The sequence below is a fragment of the Ranitomeya variabilis genome, chromosome 1, assembly GCF_051348905.1.
Source record: "Ranitomeya variabilis isolate aRanVar5 chromosome 1, aRanVar5.hap1, whole genome shotgun sequence".
In the NCBI taxonomy this organism is placed as follows: domain Eukaryota; kingdom Metazoa; phylum Chordata; class Amphibia; order Anura; family Dendrobatidae; genus Ranitomeya; species Ranitomeya variabilis.
The window spans coordinates 1,158,969,511-1,158,991,382 of record NC_135232.1 but is presented as its reverse complement, the minus strand read 5'-3'; the positions used below and the strand labels follow the sequence as shown (position 1 = coordinate 1,158,991,382).

Sequence of the window (21,872 nt, the reverse complement as noted above, 5' to 3'; positions counted from 1 at the left end):
TGATATTAAGTGAACTCGAGGCTTGAGCCGCAGGCTTTCGATATCCATGGCAACGGATGTATCCGGCATGTCCCTGACAGTGGACCAATAGGAACTAACTGACAAAGTCATTGCCCAATCAGCTGTTCCTTTAGCCTCGTGTAAGGCGTGGCTTCCGCTGTCACTCTCCATGGTGTCAGCTCGGCCACGCCCCGAGGCGGTTAGAAGGTTCCGGAAGGTTTCCCGGTGCATTGTGGGAGCCGTGGTGCCTGTCGCGTCCTGACACAGCTGCTGACAAGATGATGGTGAGAGACGGACAATCCGCCGCCATCCGGAGCGGGGACCGGGGAGAGCGGGGACCGGGGAGCTGCGGGCGGGAGAGCGGGGATGTGAGAGGCCTCAGTGTCCGGGGAGGAGACATCTCCACACATGTGAGGCCGAGGAGCGGGAAACGCGACCCCGATGTCCTCTGCTCATAGGGGCCCCGGACCCTCCCCCGCTGCCTATAGGAGCTCTCCACCCCCGGACCCTCCCCCGCTGCTTATAGGGGCTCTCCTTCCCCGGACCCTCCCCGCTGCCTATAGGGGCTCTCCTCCCCCGGACCCTCCCCGCTGCCTATAGGAGCTCTCCACCCCCGGACCCTCCCCCGCTGCTTATAGGGGCTCTCCTTCCCCGGACCCTCCCCCGCTGCCTATAGGGGCTCTCCTCCCCCGGACCCTCCCCCGCTGCTTATAGGGGCTCTCCTTCCCCGGACCCTCCCCGCTGCCTATAGGGGCTCTCCTCCCCCGGACCCTCCCCGCTGCCTATAGGGGCTCTCCTCCCCCGGACCCTCCCCGCTGCCTATAGGGGCTCTCCTCCCCCGGACCCTCCCCGCTGCCTATAGGGGCTCTCCTTCCCCGGACCCTCCCCGCTGCCTATAGGAGCTCTCCACCCCCGGACCCTCCCCCGCTGCTTATAGGGGCTCTCCTTCCCCGGACCCTCCCCCGCTGCCTATAGGGGCTCTCCTCCCCCGGACCCTCCCCCGCTGCTTATAGGGGCTCTCCTTCCCCGGACCCTCCCCGCTGCCTATAGGGGCTCTCCTCCCCCGGACCCTCCCCGCTGCCTATAGGGGCTCTCCTCCCCCGGACCCTCCCCGCTGCCTATAGGGGCTCTCCTCCCCCGGACCCTCCCCGCTGCCTATAGGGGCTCTCCACCCCCGGACCCTCCCCCGCTGCTTATAGGGGCTCTCCTCCCCCGGACCCTCCCCGCTGCCTATAGGGGCTCTCCTCCCCCGGACCCTCCCCGCTGCCTATAGGGGCTCTCCTCCCCCGGACCCTCCCCCGCTGCTTATAGGGGCTCTCCACCCCCGGACCCTCCCCCGCTGCCTATAGGGGCTCTCCACCCCCGGACCCTCCCCCGCTGCCTATAGGGGCTCTCCACCCCCTGGACCCTCCCCGCTGCCTATAGGGGCTCTCCTCCCCCGGACCCTCCCCGCTGCCTATAGGGGCTCTCCTCCCCCGGACCCTCCCCCGCTGCTTATAGGGGCTCTCCTCCCCCGGACCCTCCCCCGCTGCCTATAGGGGCTCTCCTCCCCCAGACCCTCCCCCGCTGCTTATAGGGGCTCCCCTCCCCCGCTGCTTATAGGGGCTCTCCACCCCCTGGACCCTCCCCCGCTGCTTATAGGGGCTCTCCTCCCCCGGACCCTCCCCCGCTGCCTATAGGGGCTCTCCACCCCCGGACCCTCCCCCGCTGCTTATAGGAGCTCTCCACCCCCTGGACCCTCCCCTGCTGCTTATAGGGGCTCTCCTCCCCCGGACCCTCCCCCGCTGCCTATAGGGGCTCTCCACCCCCGGACCCTCCCCCGCTGCCTATAGGAGCTCTCCTCCCCCGGACCCTCCCCCGCTGCCTATAGGGGCTCTCCACCCCCGGACCCTCCCCCGCTGCCTATAGGGGCTCTCCACCCCCGGACCCTCCCCCGCTGCCTATAGGGGCTCTCCACCCCCGGACCCTCCCCCGCTGCCTATAGGGGCTCTCCACCCCCGGACCCTCCCCCGCTGCCTATAGGGGCTCTCCACCCCCGGACCCTCCCCCGCTGCCTATAGGGGCTCTCCTCCCCCGGACCCTCCCCCGCTGCCTATAGGGGCTCTCCACCCCCGGACCCTCCCCCGCTGCCTATAGGGGATCTCCTCCCCCGGACCCTACCCCGCTGCCTATAGGGGATCTCCTCCCCCGGACCCTACCCCACTGCCTATAGGGGCTCACCTCCCCCGCTGCCTATAGGGGATCTCCTCCCCTGGACCCTCCTCCGCTGCCTATAGGGGATCTCCTCCCCCGGACCCTCCCCCGCTGCCTATAGGGGCTCACCTCCCCCGCTGCCTATAGGGGCTCTCCCCTGGACCCTCCCCCGCTGCCTATAGGGGCTCTCCTCCCCCGGACCCTCCCCCGCTGCCTATAGGGGCTCACCTCCCCCGGACCCTCCCCCGCTGCCTATAGGGGCTCTCCTCCCCCGCTGCCTATAGGGGCTCACCTCCCCCGCTGCCTATAGGGGCTCACCTCCCCCGGACCCTCCCCCGCTGCCTATAGGGGCTCTCCTCCCCCGCTGCCTATAGGGGCTCTCCTCCCCTGGACCCTCCCCCGCTGCCTATAGGGGCTCTCCACCCCCGGACCCTCCCCCGCTGCCTATAGGGGCTCTCCTCCCCCGCTGCCTATAGGGGCTCTCCTCCCCTGGACCCTCCCCCGCTGCCTATAGGGGATCTCCTCCCCTGGACCCTCCCCCGCTGCCTATAGGGGATCTCCTCCCCCGCTGCCTATAGGGGCTCACCTCCCCCGGACCCTCCCCCGCTGCCTATAGGGGCTCTCCACCCCAGGACCCTCCCCCGCTGCCTATAGGGGCTCTCCTCCCCCGCTGCCTATAGGGGCTCTCCTCCCCCGCTGCCTATAGGGGCTCTCCTCCCCTGGACCCTCCCCCGATGCCTATAGGGGCTCACCTCCCCCGCTGCCTATAGGGGCTCACCTCCCCCGGACCCTCCCCCGCTGCCTATAGGGGCTCACCTCCCCCGGACCCTCCCCCGCTGCCTATAGGGGCTCACCTCCCCCGGACCCTCCCCCGCTGCCTATAGGGGCTCACCTCCCGCGGACCCTCCCCCGCTGCCTATAGGGGCTCTCCTCCCCCGCTGCCTATAGGGGCTCTCCTCCCCCGCTGCCTATAGGGGCTCTCCTCCCCCGCTGCCTATAGGGGCTCTCCTCCCCCGCTGCCTATAGGGGCTCTCCTCCCCCGCTGCCTGTAGGGGCTCTCCTCCCCTGGACCCTCCCCCGCTGCCTATAGGGGATCTCCTCCCCCGGACCCTCCCCCGCTGCCTATAGGGGATCTCCTCCCCCGCTGCCTATAGAGGCTCACCTCCCCCGGACCCTCCCCCGCTGCCTATAGGGGCTCTCCACCCCCGGACCCTCCCCCGCTGCCTATAGGGGCTCTCCTCCCCCGCCTCCTATAGGGGCTCTCCTCCCCTGGACCCTCCCCCGCTGCCTATAGGGGATCTCCTCCCCCGGACCCTCCCCCGCTGCCTATAGGGGCTCACCTCCCCCGCTGCCTATAGGGGCTCACCTCCCCCGGACCCTCCCCCGCTGCCTATAAGGGCTCCTCTCCCCCGCTGCCTATAGGGGATCTCCTCCCCCGGACCCTCCCCCGCTGCCTATAGAGGCTCACCTCCCCCGGACCCTCCCCCGCTGCCTATAGGGGCTCTCCACCCCCGGACCCTCCCCCGCTGCCTATAGGGGCTCTCCACCCCCGGACCCTCCCCCGCTGCCTATAGGGGATCCCCTCCCCCGCTGCTCATAGGGGCTCTCCTCCCCCGGACCCTCCCCCTCTGCTTATAGGGGCTTTCCACCCCCGGACCCTCCCCCGCTGCTTTTAGGGGCTTTCCACCCCCGGACCCTCCCCCGCTGCTTATAGGGGCTCTCCTCCCCCGGACCCTCCCCCGCTGCTTATAGGGGCTCTACTCCCCTGGACCCTCCCCCGCTGCTTATAGGGGCTCTCCACCCCCGGACCCTCCCCCGCTGCTTATAGGGGCTCTCCTCCCCTGGACCCTCCCCTGCTGCCTATAGGGGCTCTCCTCCCCCGGACCCTCCCCCGCTGCTTATAGGGGCTCTCCTCCCCTGGACCCTCCCCCGCTGCTTATAGGGGCTCTCCTCCCCCGGACCCTCCCCCGCTGCTTATAGGGGCTCTCCTCCCCCGGACCCTCCCCCGCTGCCTATAGGGGCTCTCCTCCCCCGGACCCTCCCCCGCTGCCTATAGGGGCTCTCCACCCCCGGACCCTCCCCCCGCTGCTTATAGGGGCCCCGGACCCTCCCCTGCTGCTTATAGGGGCTCTCCTCCCCCGGACCCTCCCCCGCTGCTTATAGGGGCTCTCCTCCCCCGCTGCCTATAGGGGCTCTCCACCCCCGGACCCTCCCCCCGCTGCTTATAGGGGATCCCCACCCCCGGACCCTCCCCCGCTGCTTATAGGGGCTCTCCTCCCCCGGACCCTCCCCCGCTGCTTATAGGGGCTCTCCTCCCCCGGACCCTCCCCCGCTGCTTATAGGGGCTCTACTCACCTGGACCCTCCCCCGCTGCTTATAGGGGCTCTCCACCCCCGGACCCTCCCCCGCTGCTTATAGGGGCTCTCCTCCCCCGGACCCTCCCCCGCTGCTTATAGGGGCTCTACTCACCTGGACCCTCCCCCGCTGCTTATAGGGGCTCTCCTCCCCCGGACCCTCCCCCGCTGCTTATAGGGGCTCTACTCACCTGGACCCTCCCCCCGCTGCTTATAGGGGATCCCCACCCCCGGACCCTCCCCCGCTGCTTATAGGGGCTCTCCTCCCCCGCTGCTTATAGGGGCTCTCCTCCCCTGGACCCTCCCCTGCTGCCTATAGGGGCTCTCCTCCCCCGGACCCTCCCCCGCTGCTTATAGGGGCTCTCCTCCCCCGGACCCTCCCCCGCTGCTTATAGGGGCTCTCCTCCCCCGCTGCTTATAGGGGCTCTCCTCCCCCGGACCCTCCCCCGCTGCCTATAGGGGCTCTCCTCCCCCGGACCCTCCCCCGCTGCTTATAGGGGCCCCGGACCCTCCCCCGCTGCTTATAGGGGCTCTCCTCCCCCGGACCCTCCCCCGCTGCTTATAGGGGCTCTCCTCCCCCGGACCCTCCCCCGCTGCCTATAGGGGCTCTCCACCCCCGGACCCTCCCCCCGCTGCTTATAGGGGCTCTCCTCCCCCGGACCCTCCCCCGCTGCCTATAGGGGCTCTCCACCCCCGGACCCTCCCCCCGCTGCTTATAGGGGATCCCCACCCCCTGACTGAATGTATGCAGTGCTCCAATTATAATAAAGCAATGGCTGCTCAGCTGCATATGGCATTGCAGGGTCCGTGGTGTCGCGGGGTCTCTTAAGTGGGGGTGGTCCAGTCTGTTGCCGTGGTGATCGCACTGAGCTGATTTACCACACAGTGAACGCTGTAAAACACAAATGACAATGGACGATTCTGTTTTTTTCTTTTGAGTTTGAGTAATTGATTCTTTGTATAATTCTCCTTTGTTGCCGCTGTCACTTGTCCGTCTCTGTCTGTTTGTGTGGGGGCGGCTGGTTTTATTGCCCCGATCACTTTCTGTTGCAGTCTTGTCAGTGCGGCTGTGACTGGTGATTTTGGCGTTTTCTTATTTCCTGCAATGACCCCGGCAGGGGCGCGAGGCTGCCAGTGACTGCGGTGTGTACGAGGTCACCAGGCAGCATTTCTTCAGCTCAATGAAACCTGTGATGGCCGCCGCTGTTTGCCAGCAGCGGTCACGAGAGAGACTGATAGGGCACAGAGAGCGGACGAGGAGCTGCAGCGGTCACGACAGACTGATGGGGCACAGAGAGCGGAGGAGGAGCGGCAGCGGTCACGAGAGAGACTGACGGGGCACAGAGAGCGGAGAAGGAGCCGCAGCGGTCACGAGAGAGACTGACAGGGCACAGAGCGGAGGAGGAGCTGCAGTGGTCATGACAGAGACTGATGGGACACAGAGAGCGGAGAAGGAGCTGCAGCGGTCACGAGAGAGACTGACAGGGCACAGAGCGGAGGAGGAGCTGCAGTGGTCATGACAGAGACTGATGGGACACAGAGAGCGGAGGAGGAGCCGCAGCAGTCACGACAGAGACTGATGGGGCACAGAGAGCGGAGAAGGAGCCACAGCGGTCACGAGAGAGACTGACAGGGCACAGAGCGGAGGAGGAGCTGCAGTGGTCATGACAGAGACTGATGGGACACAGAGAGCGGAGAAGGAGCTGCAGCGGTCACGAGAGAGACTGACAGGGCACAGAGCGGAGGAGGAGCTGCAGTGGTCATGACAGAGACTGATGGGACACAGAGAGCGGAGGAGGAGCCGCAGCAGTCACGACAGAGACTGATGGGGCACAGAGAGCGGAGAAGGAGCCACAGCGGTCACGAGAGAGACTGACAGGGCACAGAGCGGAGGAGGAGCTGCAGCGGTCACGACAGAGACTGATGGGGCACAGAGAGCGGAGAAGGAGCCGCAGCGGTCACGAGAGAGACTGACAGGGCACAGAGCGGAGGAGGAGCTGCAGCGGTCACAAGAGAGACTGATGGGGCACAGAGAGCGGAGGAGGAGCCGCAGCGGTCACGACAGAGACTGATGGGGCACAGAGAGCGGAGAAGGAGCCACAGCGGTCACGACAGAGACTGATGGGGCACAGAGAGCGGAGGAGGAGTGGCAGCGGTCACGAGAGAGACTGACGGGGCACAGAGCGGAGGAGGAGCTGCAGCTGTCACGACAGAGACTGATGGGGCACAGAGAGCGGAGGAGGAGCGGCAGCGGTCACGAGAGAGACTGACGGGGCACAGAGAGCGGAGGAGGAGTGGCAGCGGTCATCAGAGAGACTGACTGGGCACAGAGAGCAGAGGAGGAGCTGAAGCGGTCACCAGAGAGACTGATAGGGCACAGAGAGCGGAGGAGCGGCATCGGTCACGAGAGAGACTGATGGGGCACAGAGAGCGGAGGAGGAGTGGCAGCGGTCACGAGAGAGACTGACAGGGCACAGAGAGCGGAGGAGGAGCTGCAGCGGTCACGACAGAGACTGATGTTGCACAGAGAGCAGAGAAGGAGCGGCAGCGGTCACGAGAGAGACTGACGGGGCCCAGAGAGCGGAGGAGGAGCTGAAGCGGTCACCAGAGAGACTGATAGGGCACAGAGAGCGGAGGAGTGACAGCGGTCACCAGAGAGACTGACGGGGCACAAAACGCGGCGGAGGAGGAGCGGCAGAGGTCACGAGAGAGACTGACGGGGCACAGAGAGCGGAGGAGGAGCTGCAGCGGTCACGAGAGAGACTGACGGGGGACAGAAAGCAGGCGGTGGAGGTGCGGCAGCGGTGACGAGAGAGATTGATGGGGGCAAAGACAGCAAAGTAGGGGGAGGTGCAGCGGTCCTGTAGGGGGAGCTCAGATCTTACATTACAGGGTTGTCCACTACTTTATCATTGATGTATCCAGGATAGGTCATCAATGTCTGATCGGTCAGGGTCTGGTACCTCCGCCAATCAGCCAGTAACGGTGGCCACTGCTGGGTACTGTACGTCCGCCTGCTATTGCAACAAATAGGAGGTGGATGTGCAGTACCAGTTCTGGCCACTATGCGAAGTCGATCAGTGACCGCCTCCATCATTAACAGCTGATCGGCGGCAGTGCCAGGTGTCGAACGCTGACCAATCATACATTGACCTATCCCAAGGATAGGTCATCAATGATACAGTAGTGGACACCCGTTAATAAGGGGTTGTCCGTCAGTCGGTGACCCCCGCACACGTCTCCTTACGTCTGGAGGTTTTATGAGTGAATGTTTCTGGGTCACCGTATTGTAGACTGTATAGAGCTCTGTACGGAGAGCAGCGTCATACACGGGACAGTGGACCCCCGGGAAGTGGTGACCTGGGGGCAGGCACAATGAGGAGACGAGCGGCTCTACAAGTGCCTGGGTGAGGGGCCAAGACCTTGTCACTTCTGGCAGTTGTGGATCCTGAGCCCCGGACGTGTCGACATTACTGTCAAGGAAAGTGGTCAATGGAGTCCTGCAGGGGCCCCGCAGTATTCATAGACACCGGCCCGGGGTCAGCTGCACTCCTGTACAGCACAATGACACCTACTACTATTACACACAGTACTGCCACTCACACTACTAATACCGCTGCTACAGCAAGTACTATACACTGCATAAATAATACCGCTACTGTGACGCTACTATTATATATCGGACACAGAATGCTGATACTACTTCTATACACTGCACAAATAATACCACCACTGTGATGCTACTGCTATAGACCGGACACATAATGCTGACACTATTGCTATACACTGTGCAAATAATACCGCCACTGTGACGCTACTGCTATATACCGAACACAGAATGCTGACACTACTGCTATACACTGCACAAATAATACCACCACTGTGACGCTACTGTTAAATACTGGACACAAAATCCTGACACTATTGCTATACACTGCACAAATAATACCGCCACTGTGACCTTACTGCTATATCCCGGACGCAGAATGCTGATACTACTGCTATACACAACATAAATAATACCACCACTGTGACGCTACTGTTATATATCGGACACAGAATGCTGATACTACTTCTATACACTGCACAAATAATACCGCCACTGTGACGCTACTGCTATATACCGAACACAGAATGCTGACGCTACTGCTATACACTGCACAAATAATACCGCCACTGTGACCTTACTGCTATATCCCGGACGCAGAATGCTGATACTACTGCTATACACAACATAAATAATACCACCACTGTGACGCTACTGTTAAATACTGGACACAAAATCTGACACTATTGCTATACACTGTGCAAATAATACCGCCACTGTGACCTTACTGCTATATCCCGGACACAATGCTGATACTACTGCTATACACAGCATAAATAATACCACCACTGTGATGCTACTGTTATATACTGGACACAGAATGCTGACACTACTGCTATACACTGCAAATAATATCGCCACTGTGACGCCACTGCTATATACCGGACACAGAATGCTGACACTACTGCTATACACTGCACAAATAATAACGCCACTGTGACTCTACAGCTACTACTACCGTATACGTCCTATTGAAGACCCTACCGTCAGCCTCTGCTCAGTGCGGCTTATACCAGGGAGCAATTCTGCCGCTACCTGTGTGCTGAGGGCTGATGACACTTCGGCTACTGTATGATGTGGAGCGTCGGTTACTGGTTGTTCGTCTCTGATCCGTGTACATAGCTGTGGTGTGGACGCCCACTCCTCCTGACTGTCTCCGCATGGCCTGCGTCTTAGCCCGCTCCTCCTGACTGTCCCCGCGCGGCCTGCTTCTTAGCCCGCTCCTCCTGACTGTCCCCGCGCGGCCTGCTTCTTAGCCCGCTCCTCCTGACTGTCCCCGCGCGGCCTGCTTCTTAGCCCGCTCCTCCTGACTGTCCCCGCGCGGCCTGCTTCTTAGCCCGCTCCTCCTGACTGTCCCCGCGCGGCCTGCTTCTTAGCCCGCTCCTCCTGACTGTCCCCGCGCGGCCTGCTTCTTAGCCCGCTCCTCCTGTCCCCGCGCGGCCTGCTTTTTAGCCCGCTCCTCCTGACTGTCCCCGCGTGGCCTGCTTCTTAGCCCGCTCCTCCTGACTGTCCCCGCGTGGCCTGCTTCTTAGCCCGCTCCTCCTGACTGTCCCCGCGCGGCCTGCTTCTTAGCCCGCTCCTCCTGACTGTCCCCGCGCGGCCTGCTTCTTAGCCCGGTTCTGCTGACTGTCCCCGCGTGGCCTGCTTCTTAGCCCGCTCCTGCTGACTGTCCCCCGCTCGGCCTGCTTCTTAGCCCGCTCCTGCTGACTGTCCCCGCGCGGCCTGCTTCTTAGCCCGCTCCTGCTGACTGTCCCCCGCTCGGCCTGCTTCTTAGCCCGGTTCTGCTGACTGTCCCCGCGTGGCCTGCTTCTTAGCCCGCTCCTGCTGACTGTCCCCCGCTCGGCCTGCTTCTTAGCCCGCTCCTGCTGACTGTCCCCCGCTCGGCCTGCTTCTTAGCCCGCTCCTGCTGACTGTCCCCCGCTCGGCCTGCTTCTTAGCCCGCTCCTGCTGACTGTCCCCCGCTCGGCCTGCTTCTTAGCCCGCTCCTGCTGACTGTCCCCCGCTCGGCCTGCTTCTTAGCCCGCTCCTGCTGACTGTCCCCCGCGCGGCCTGCTTCTTAGCCCGTTCCTGCTGACTGTCCCCCGCTCGGCCTGCTTCTTAGCCCGCTCCTGCTGACTGTCCCCCGCTCGGCCTGCTTCTTAGCCCGCTCCTGCTGACTGTCCCCGCGCGGCCTGCTTCTTAGCCCGCTCCTGCTGACTGTCCCCGCGCGGCCTGCTTCTTAGCCCGCTCCTCCTGACTGTCCCCGCGCGGCCTGCTTCTTAGCCCGGTTCTGCTGACTGTCCCCGCGTGGCCTGCTTCTTAGCCCGCTCCTGCTGACTGTCCCCCGCTCGGCCTGCTTCTTAGCCCGCTCCTGCTGACTGTCCCCGCGCGGCCTGCTTCTTAGCCCGCTCCTGCTGACTGTCCCCGCGCGGCCTGCTTCTTAGCCCGCTCCTCCTGACTGTCCCCGCGCGGCCTGCTTCTTAGCCCGGTTCTGCTGACTGTCCCCGCGTGGCCTGCTTCTTAGCCCGCTCCTGCTGACTGTCCCCCGCTCGGCCTGCTTCTTAGCCCGCTCCTGCTGACTGTCCCCGCGCGGCCTGCTTCTTAGCCCGCTCCTGCTGACTGTCCCCCGCTCGGCCTGCTTCTTAGCCCGGTTCTGCTGACTGTCCCCGCGTGGCCTGCTTCTTAGCCCGCTCCTGCTGACTGTCCCCCGCTCGGCCTGCTTCTTAGCCCGCTCCTGCTGACTGTCCCCCGCTCGGCCTGCTTCTTAGCCCGCTCCTGCTGACTGTCCCCCGCTCGGCCTGCTTCTTAGCCCGCTCCTGCTGACTGTCCCCCGCTCGGCCTGCTTCTTAGCCCGCTCCTGCTGACTGTCCCCCGCTCGGCCTGCTTCTTAGCCCGCTCCTGCTGACTGTCCCCCGCGCGGCCTGCTTCTTAGCCCGTTCCTGCTGACTGTCCCCCGCTCGGCCTGCTTCTTAGCCCGCTCCTGCTGACTGTCCCCCGCTCGGCCTGCTTCTTAGCCCGCTCCTGCTGACTGTCCCCGCGCGGCCTGCTTCTTAGCCCGCTCCTGCTGACTGTCCCCCGCGCGGCCTGCTTCTTAGCCCGGTTCTGCTGACTGTCCCCGCGTGGCCTGCTTCTTAGCCTGCTCCTGCTGTCCCCCACGCGGCCTGCTTCTTAGCCCGGTCCTGCTGACTGTCCCCGCGTGGCCTGCTTCTTAGCCTGCTCCTGCTGTCCCCCACGCGGCCTGCTTCTTAGCCCGGTCCTGCTGACTGTCCCCGCGCGGCCTGCTTCTTAGCCCGCTCCTGCTGACTGTCCCCCGCTCGGCCTGCTTCTTAGCCCGGTTCTGCTGACTGTCCCCGCGTGGCCTGCTTCTTAGCCCGCTCCTGCTGACTGTCCCCCGCTCGGCCTGCTTCTTAGCCCGCTCCTGCTGACTGTCCCCCGCTCGGCCTGCTTCTTAGCCCGCTCCTGCTGACTGTCCCCCGCTCGGCCTGCTTCTTAGCCCGCTCCTGCTGACTGTCCCCCGCTCGGCCTGCTTCTTAGCCCGCTCCTGCTGACTGTCCCCCGCTCGGCCTGCTTCTTAGCCCGCTCCTGCTGACTGTCCCCCGCGCGGCCTGCTTCTTAGCCCGTTCCTGCTGACTGTCCCCCGCTCGGCCTGCTTCTTAGCCCGCTCCTGCTGACTGTCCCCCGCTCGGCCTGCTTCTTAGCCCGCTCCTGCTGACTGTCCCCGCGCGGCCTGCTTCTTAGCCCGCTCCTGCTGACTGTCCCCCGCGCGGCCTGCTTCTTAGCCCGGTTCTGCTGACTGTCCCCGCGTGGCCTGCTTCTTAGCCTGCTCCTGCTGACTGTCCCCGCGTGGCCTGCTTCTTAGCCTGCTCCTGCTGTCCCCCACGCGGCCTGCTTCTTAGCCCGGTCCTGCTGACTGTCCCCGCGTGGCCTGCTTCTTAGCCTGCTCCTGCTGTCCCCCACGCGGCCTGCTTCTTAGCCCGGTCCTGCTGACTGTCCCCGCGCGGCCTGCTTCTTAACCCGGTTCTGCTGACTGTCCCCGCGCGGCCTGCTTCTTAGCCCGGTCCTGCTGACTGTCCCCTCGCGGCCTGCTTCTTACCATGTGAGCGTCAGTAACCCCTTGTGTCTTGTCTTCCTCCTGCAGCCCACTCCAGTTATCCTCCTGAAAGAAGGCACAGACACGTCTCAGGGCGTCCCGCAGCTCGTCAGCAACATCAATGCCTGCCAGGTGATCGCGGAGGCCGTGCGCACCACCCTGGGCCCGCGGGGCATGGATAAGCTCATTGTAGATGACAGAGGTGAGTGCGTCCTGCCAGTGCTCACCTGCCCTGTATCATCCACCACCAGATGTAGAAGACCCTGACATTGTGCCACAAGGGTCTGAGAGGGCGGCCGCTTGTCTCTGTGCACACGGATATCCCTCCCCTCACCCCATATTGTTTATCGCAGGTAAAGCCACGATCTCCAATGATGGAGCCACAATCCTGAAGCTCCTGGATGTTGTCCATCCTGCAGCCAAGACCCTGGTGGACATCGCCAAGTCCCAGGATGCCGAGGTAATGCAGATCAGCACCGGGGGGTCTGGCACTTCTGTGGACGAGGCTTCTAACGAGACCCTTCTACACATAACAGGTGGGTGACGGCACCACGTCCGTGACGCTGCTGGCAGCCGAGTTCATGAAGCAGGTGAAGCCCTACGTGGAGGAGGGTCTGCACCCCCAGGTCATCATCCGAGCGTACCGCACCGCCACCCAGCTGGTGAGTAGCCGGTTATCCCCGGTATCAGGGCCGTGCACTCGGGATTATATACAGCATATCCCCAGTATCAAGGCCGAGCACTCGGGATTATATGCAGCATATCCCCTGGTATCAGGGCTGTGCACTCAGGATTATATGCAGCATATCCCCTGGTATCGGGGCTGTGTACTCGGGATCATATACAGCATATCCCACTGTATCAGGGTCGTGTACTTGGTATTATATAAACTATACCCCCCGGTATCAGGGCCGTGTGCTCAGGATTATATACAGCATATCCCCTGGTATCAGGGCCGTGTGCTCGGGATTATATACGGCATACCCCCAGTATCAAGGCCGAGCACTCGGGATTATATGCAGCATATCCCCTGGTATCAGGGCTGTGCACTCGGGATTATATGCAGCATATCCCCTGGTATCGGGGCTGTGTACTCGGGATCATATACAGCATATCCCACTGTATCAGGGCCGTGTACTTGGTATTATATAAACTATACCCCCCGGTATCAGGGCCGTGTGCTCAGGATTATATACAGCATATCCCCAGTATCAAGGCCGAGCACTCGGGATTATATACAGCATATCCCCAGTATCAAGGCCGAGCACTCGGGATTATATGCAGCATATCCCCTGGTATCAGGGCTGTGCACTCAGGATTATATGCAGCATATCCCCTGATATCGGGGCTGTGTACTCGGGATCATATACAGCATATCCCACTGTATCAGGGTCGTGTACTTGGTATTATATAAACTACCCCCGGTATCAGGGCCGTGTGCTCAGGATTATATACAGCATATCCCCTGGTATCAGGGCCGTGTGCTCGGGATTATATACAGCATACCCCCAGTATCAGGGCTGTGTACTCTGGATTATATACAGTATATCCCCTGGTATCAAGGCCACGTGCTCGGGATTATATACAGCATATCCCCCGGTATCAGAACCACTTGCTCGGGATTATATACTGCATACCCCGGTATCGGGGCCGTGTACTCTGGATTGTACACAGCATACCCCCGGTATCCGGGCCATGTGCTCGGGATTATATACAGTATACCCCCCTTTCCCGGTATCAGGGCCGTGTGCTCGGGATTATATACAGCAGAGGTGTCAAACTGCATTCCTCGAGGGCCGCCAACGGGTCATGTTTTCAGGATTTCCTTAGCATTCCACAAGGTGCTGGAATCATTCTGTGCAGGTGATTAAATTATCACCTGTGCAATACAAGGAAATCCTGAAAACATGACCTGTTGGCGGCCCTCGAGGAATGCAGTTTGACACCTCTGATATACAGCATACCCCCTGGTATCAGGGCCGTGTTTTCTACATTATATACAGCATACCCCTGTGTCACGGGGTCCTGCTCCGATACCACACAATCAACAGAGCAAGAGAATAGTGAATAATTCCAAAAGCTTTATTTAGGCAAAAACACGAGAGGTCCATATACGATCCACCACACAAAGGATAAGATAGTCCAGAAGCCGAATGCAGTTCAGTAACTGGATAAATGTCCAAGGAGATGAGAGTCCAATAATCCAGCAGATAGAGGATAAAAAATGGTCCATATGCTTCCCCTTCTCTCTGACATGCTGTGTTCACATCATCATTCCACACAGGACTGATCTGTGTCTCACCTCCCTGATATTTACAAGTCCCTCTCCTCATTCACAGGTTAGGGGGGTGGGTCGCAGGGGCTCATTGTTTCAACAAGCTAGTTCAATATGTCATTAGCAAACATTATTCACTGACCCTGTGGAGAGATAACATTACAGGACTGTGGGGGCTGATATCAGATGGCAAATAACAACTCATCCTACAAGAGAACACCATAAAAATAAGTAAAATAGAAATATACACAGAAATGATACCCACATAGCATATCACACCATCACAACCTCTCCCCCCTTATAATAAGTGAGGACACCATTAGGTCTACACAGACCTCTGGCCTGCTCACTTTAGTCCACTTTGCTCCACTGTTTATAGTTCCTTGTACAGTGGCAGGGGTTGCAATAATCATGAGCACTTGTCCATAAATTCCCGGGTCCTGGCTTTACGGTCATACCAGGCTTTTTGACTGGACTGGGCCTTTTGCTGATGATCATTAGCCAAGGTAGCTAGCTGGGCGAGGCAGTCTCTGAACTCTAGAACGTAGGGAATGATGGGCGTTACGGTATCTGCGATATCTTCCTCCCATTGTTCTTTCAGAAGAGTGAGAGGCCCACGGACCTTCTGCTCCCACAAAATGACTTTGTAACTCCCCAATGTCATTTCCAAGGAGGATATCTGCAGGAAGTCCTCCCATAACTCCAATCCAACACAGTTTTTCTCCACAACCATAATCCAAATGTACCAAAGCTCTCTGTATATATTTGCGGACCCCCCCGCCAGGACAATGGGAATTCCAGGGCCCTGGTGAATTGCCTCGGGTCGAACCACACGGGGTCAGCGATAGTCAGGAATACCCCCGTGTCTCTAAATCCTGACACTTTGTATCCATCAATTAAGACTTCCTGCAGATGGCAATGCCATTGCTCTGTATTTCTGATGGACAAAGGCCGCAGTCCGTACACTCCAGGAGGGGTATCTATGGTGCCGTGGTCGGTGGTCCACTCTGGTGGGGGTGGTGGTAGCTCTTACTCAGGCGGGATGGAGTGCACAAGATGCACTGGACGAGGTGGGGCCCCTCCGAATCCTTGAGGGACAGCCTGACTGCAAATGTCCAGGTTGCCCACACCCATAACATCTCTCTGTGATACCCCCAGGTCGTGCTCGGAACTGTTGGGGCCCAGGATTGTGACCTGTGATTGTCATTGGCCTGCGGCTGGGTGGAGGGGCAGATATCGGAGGGGGACGGGGTGCGGGAGAAGGCCGTGGTTCATTGTCCAGAGAAGCCTCCTCCATTGTGGTCGGATAGTAAGGGCTTCATATGCCAGGGCTGCAGCTCTATCCACAGTACACGGCGTGCGCTCCTGGACCCATTCCCGTACCTCTGCGGGGCACTTGGCAAGAAATTGTTCTATAAGGAACGCCTGTATAACATCTTCCACAGTAAAGGCGTTTTCTGCTTCCAGCCATCTCCGACATGCCTGGGACATCTTATGTACATACATCCTAAATGATCCTCCCGTGGTCATGGGAGGTCTTGGAACTTGGCCCTATAAGAGTCTGGGGTGATAGGATGGTAATCCAGGATAGTCCACTTTACAATGTTATAATCCCGATTCCTCTGTGAGTCAATGGTTCGGTAAGCCTCCGCCAGGATACCGTTCAGGAGTCCCACTAACAAACGCATCCAGCCAGAGTGGGGCACCTCCATCACAGCACACTGCTGCTCAAAGTCCTTGGAAGAACCCCTCCACATCTCCGGAAGCCTCATCAAATGGCTTAAACTCTGTCTGGGTGATCCGTACAGGCTCCCGGATCGTTGGGTTTACATTCCACATTGCGTTACTCCCTCTTTCAAGCTCCATTGCTTCTTGTCTCCGCTGTGTCCGGCGGGCAGCCTCCAGAGACGCCTGGACCCAGAACCGCCATCTCTTCTTCGTACCACACCACCCACTGGCTTTTTGGGGTGGGGGTCCTCGTCTCCAGTGCTCGTCCTTCAGACATATGGGAGTAGGTGGCCGGGCTAGCACCCACCAGTAGGTCAATTAAGGCCTCTTTAGTCAGTCCTTGGTAGTTCAGGCCCAGGTCTCTGGCTCTCCTGTAAACTAGATACAGTCCAATTTCTGTACTCTGTGGGTGGTTCTGCATTAGGTTACACTCTGTTGATCCCACCGCTGCCACCAGTTGCCACGGGGTCCTTCTCCGATATCACACAATCAACAGAGCAAGAGAATAGTGAACAATTCCAAAAGCTTTATTTAGGCAAAAACACGAAAGGTCCATATACGATCCACCACACAAAGGATAAAATAGTCCAGAAGCCGAGTGCAGTTCAGTAACCGGATAAATGTCCAAGGAGATGAGAGTCCAATAATCCAGCAGACAGAGGATAAAAAATGGTCCATATGCTTCCCCTTCTCTATGACGTGCTGTGTTCACATCATCATTCCACACCAGACTGGTCTGTGTCTCACCTCCCTGATATTTACAAGTCCCTCTCCTCATTCACAGGTTAGGGGGGTGGGTCGCAGGGGCTCATTGTTTCAACAAGTTAGGTCAACATGTCATTAGCAAACAACATTATTCACTGACCCTGTGGAGAGATAACAGTACAGGAATGTGGGGGCTGATATCAGATGGCAAATAACAACAATTCATCAATTGGCAAATAACTCATCCTACAAGAGAACATCATGATAATCAGTAAAATATAAATATACACAAAATGATACCCACATAACATATCCCACCATCACACCCTGGTATCAGGGCCGTGTACACTACATTATACACAGCATACCCCCCGGTATCAGGGCTGTGTGCTCGGGATTATATACAGCACACCCCCGGTATGAGGACCGGCCTCTGCGCTCCGTCTCTTCTGTTGTCCTGCAGACTTCGGAGCTCTGTGTAATTTTCATGTCTTCTTTCAGGCCGTCAATAAAATTAAGGAACTTTCTGTAACTGTAAAGAAGGAGAACAAAGAGTAAGTGTCCGTCATTCTCTATGATCCGGAATCTGATGCCTGTCATGTTCTAAATTCACCATATTCCCTGCAGAGAGCAGCGGCGCCTGCTGGAGAAGTGCGCGGCCACCGCCCTGAGCTCCAAGCTCATTGCTCTGCACAAGGACTTTTTCTCTAAGATGGTGGTGGACGCAGTGACCTTGTTAGATGATCTGCTGCAGCTGAAGATGATTGGCATTAAGAAGGTCCAGGGAGGAGCTCTGGAGGTGGGTGCCGCTGTACCTTATTCCCCGTAGGGTGGATGCTCCTCTCTATTCTTTCTCCCCAGGGTGATGGATGCTCCTCTCTATCCCCTCTCCCTGGGGTGGTGGATGCTCCTCTATTCACTCTCCCCGGGGTGGTGGATGCTCCTCTCTATCCCCTCTCCCCGGGGTGATGGAGTGTCTTCTCTATCCCCTCTCCCCGGGGTGGTGGATGCTCCTCTCTTTCCCCTCTTCCCGGGGTGGTGGATGGGCCAGGACCGCAGACACTAACACTCTGTATCCTCAGGATTCTCGGCTGGTGTCGGGAGTCGCGTTCAAGAAGACCTTCTCCTACGCCGGGTTTGAGATGCAGCCCAAGAAGTACACGTCCCCCCTGATCGCTCTGCTGAATGTGGAGCTTGAGCTGAAAGCCGAGAAGGACAATGCTGAAGTCCGGGTCAGCAATGTGGAGGTAAGGGGTGCAATCAGAGCGGGGGAAGTGGCCTGTGTGGGTACGCAATGCCAATGTCTGTCCTCTATCACAGGAGTACCAGGCCATCGTGGACACAGAGTGGAATATCCTCTACGACAAGCTGGATAAGATTTACAAGTCCGGAGCCAAAGTCGTCCTCTCCAAGCTTCCTATCGGGGACGTGGCCACGCAGTACTTCGCTGACCGGGATCTCTTCTGTGCCGGCAGAGTCCCGGAGGAGGACCTCAGGAGAACCATGATGGTAGGGGGCTACCACAGTGGTCATGTGGTGCTGTACTAGTGGGGGCTTTCCTCTCTGCCTAGTATAATGCCACCGGTGCTTTTCTCCCAGGCCTGCGGCGGCTCCATCCAGACCAGTGTGAACGCCATGGCGGACGACGTTCTGGGCCAATGCGCGCTGTTCGAGGAGGCCCAGGTGGGCGGAGAAAGGTGAACGCTACCATAAAATGTGTAAAGATGACACTTCCCAGAATGCAAATCACCAGCGCAGATACCGAACAAGGAGGCGTAGGAGACTGCTGTATTTGTTTAAAGGCGCTGTCCACCCCGGAGAACCGCACATTAATCAATTCAGGACACAACGTCCAATAAAGCAGGGTCTGCCCCATCCTGAGCGGCGGCGCTGCTTCCAGCAGTCACATGTCAGCTGCCGCCAGTGAGCGATCGGCTGCCGCTCATCACACTCCCATCAGGGCAGACGTCAGCTCTGATGACATGAAGGCTGCAGTCGATATTTGACATGGCTTGGATCAGCGGTGCCGCTCGGGATGGGGCAGACATGGCTGTTTGGATTTGGGTCCTGCATGGAGTCAACTGGGCTTTTCCAGTAGGAGACAACCAAAAGCTGTAATATGACAGTCATGAAGTCTACGTAAGCCGCCATGTTTGTTGCCATCCTCACCCGTCCTGCATCGGTTTGTTGCCGCCATGTAGTGACTCTACCGTCCTGCACATCCCTTCCCTTTTTGTCTTCATTTATTATTTTCATGCAGATACAACTTCTTCACCGGCTGCCCAAAAGCTAAAACCTGCACCATCATCCTGCGAGGAGGAGCCGAGCAATTCATGGAGGAGACTGAGCGATCTCTGCACGACGCCATCATGATTGTGCGCAGGGCCATCAAGGTGAGTGTCTGCGCTCGTGTCCGCCGCCTGCTCTTCCCGTCTCTGTAACCCTTCTCCTCTCCCTCTAGAACGACTCTGTGGTCGCTGGTGGAGGTGCCATTGAGATGGAGCTGTCCAAGTACCTGCGGGATTACTCCAGGACCATTCCTGGCAAGCAGCAGCTCCTCATCGGCTCTTATGCCAAGGCGCTGGAGATCATTCCCCGGCAGCTCTGCGATAACGCCGGCTTCGATGCCACCAACATCCTGAACAAGCTGAGAGCAAAGCATGCCCAGGTGAGCGGCCGCGCACGGCACCCCTATAGAGCGGTCTGTCCCCCCACACGACTGGCCGCCATGCAGTGCCTGCGAGTCCCCAGCGCCAGTCCTATATGCCGCCACTGTTTGGCATCCATGGCCTCTGTAGGGCGTCTGATCCCGTGATTACGGTTAACCCTGCATCTGCTGGCTGTTCACAGGGTGGCACGTGGTACGGAGTGGACGTGAACAATGAAGACATCGCTGATAACTTTGACGCCTGTGTCTGGGAGCCGTCCATCGTGAGGATCAATGCCCTGACCGCAGCCTCCGAGGCTGCCTGCCTCATCCTGTCCGTAGACGAGACCATCAAGAACCCACGCTCCTCAGCAGACGGCGCCCCAGGAGGCCGTGGACGGGGCCGACCACACCAACATTAACCTTCACCCAAAGGGTGTGTGAGCGGCAGAGGAGGAAGGGGGGATTTCTCCAGGACACTGACCACCAGCTGTTGTGGAACTAATCCTCTCAGCCCTGCCTGTAAGATGTATGCTGAGAGTTGTAGTCCCCCTGCAGCTCGGTAGCTGATCCGTGGTCTAGAATCTCCGCTTGTCATTTCATTATGAGGCGGTAGCCGGATGTTTCCTGTGTACTCCCCCAGCAGGACGGGACCCTCACTCCCATCATCCACTAGTTTTGTGCTGAGGTTCTTTTTGTTACTGTATTTATTTTCTCTGATCTGAAGAGTCTCGATAATAAACGCTGAGGAACGAGCTCCGAGCCTGTGTCTGATCTGCGAGAAGTCAGCTCCCCCGCTGCACCAGTATTAGCATGTCTCCTGGGACCCCCTAACCAAGAGCAGGGGTCCCGAATGCTCATCTGAGGTCTCACCACAGTGGACAAGCATGTGCACCTCGTTCACAAAGGACCCCGTACTCACAAACCGTGGACACCCCCCACTTGGGAATCAACATTTTGTTAAATAAAAAATTCAGTTTCAAGCAGAATAAATTGATGAATGGTTTTGGTATACTAATTCTTCATGTAGTCAGATCCCCCCCTTCCAACTACGATGGTCTGTTCTAGTGTCAGGGATAATCGGGCAGATCACACCGCTGCCACCAATTTATCAAGGAGAAGCAACACCGCTGCCTCCAGTCGTCCATCACTGGCTCCAGGAAGTCTGGGATGAGTCCTTCAATCAGAGGAAGCTCCCTCGAAAGTAAACTTCTCTGCCTCTCAGTACAATAATCCTAGGCTTAGTGTATGGTCCTCCATCATACAATATAATGCACCCCCATGGTCCTCAATATAATGCATCCCCATGGTCCTCCATACAATATAATGCACTCGCCATGGTCCTCCATACAATATAATGCACCCCCATGGTCCTCAATATAATGCACCCCCATGGTCCTCCATACAATATAATGCACTCGCCATGGTCCTCCATACAATATAATGCACTCGCCATGGTCCTCCATACTATATAATGCACCTCCTCCATACAATATAATGCACCTCCTCCATTGTCCTCCATACAATATAATGCACCTCCATGGTCCTCCATACAATATAATGCACCCCCATGGTCCTCCATACAATATAATGCACCCCCATGGTTCCTCCATACAATATAATGCACTCGCCATGGTCCTCCATACTATATAATGCACCCCCATGGTCCTCAATATGCATCCCCATGGTCCTCCATACAATATAATGCACTCGCCATGGTCCTCCATACTACATAATGCACCTCCTCCATTGTCCTCCATACAATATAATGCACCTCCATTGTCCTCCATACAATATAATGCACCTCCATGGTCCTCCATACAATATAATGCACCCCCATGGTCCTCCATACAATATAATGCACCTCCATGGTCCTCCATACAATATAATGCACCCCCATGGTCCTCCATACAATATAATGCACTCGCCATGGTCCTCCATACTATATAATGCACCTCCTCCATTGTCCTCCATACAATATAATGCACTCGCCATGGTCCGCCATACAATATAATGCACTCGCCATGGTCCTCCATACTATATAATGCACCTCCTCCATTGTCCTCCATACAATATAATGCACCTCCATTGTCCTCCATACAATATAATGCACCTCCATGGTCCTCCATACAATATAATGCACTCGCCATGGTCCTCCATACAATATAATGCACTCGCCATGGTCCTCCATACAATATAATGCACTCGCCATGGTCCTCCATACAATATAATGCACCCCCATGGTCCTCAATATAATGCATCCCCATGGTCCTCCATACAATATAATGCACTCG

At 58.6% G+C, this 21,872-nt stretch overlaps 1 protein-coding gene across 1 annotated transcript; it reads left to right on the top strand.

The window, feature by feature from the left end:
* The first annotated feature begins 20 nt into the window (after positions 1-20).
* Positions 21-20,335, top strand: CCT7 (chaperonin containing TCP1 subunit 7). The gene is made up of 12 exons (XM_077280388.1): positions 21-284; positions 12,272-12,425; positions 12,577-12,683; positions 12,760-12,885; positions 17,433-17,485; positions 17,559-17,730; positions 18,014-18,178; positions 18,252-18,440; positions 18,531-18,628; positions 19,192-19,324; positions 19,393-19,599; positions 19,782-20,335. The coding sequence occupies exons 1-12, from the start codon at positions 279-281 to the stop codon at positions 19,998-20,000; spliced, it is 1,629 nt and encodes a 542-aa protein (XP_077136503.1). The 5' UTR covers positions 21-278; the 3' UTR covers positions 20,001-20,335.
* Positions 20,336-21,872: the final 1,537 nt, after the last annotated feature.

Bases quoted from the DNA above. Each gene is read 5' to 3' on its own strand.
- CCT7 (XM_077280388.1), top strand. The intron at 18,179-18,251 runs GTAAGGGGTGCA...CCTCTATCACAG, and splicing joins TCCGGGTCAGCAATGTGGAG to GAGTACCAGGCCATCGTGGA. The intron at 18,441-18,530 runs GTAGGGGGCTAC...CTTTTCTCCCAG, and splicing joins ACCTCAGGAGAACCATGATG to GCCTGCGGCGGCTCCATCCA.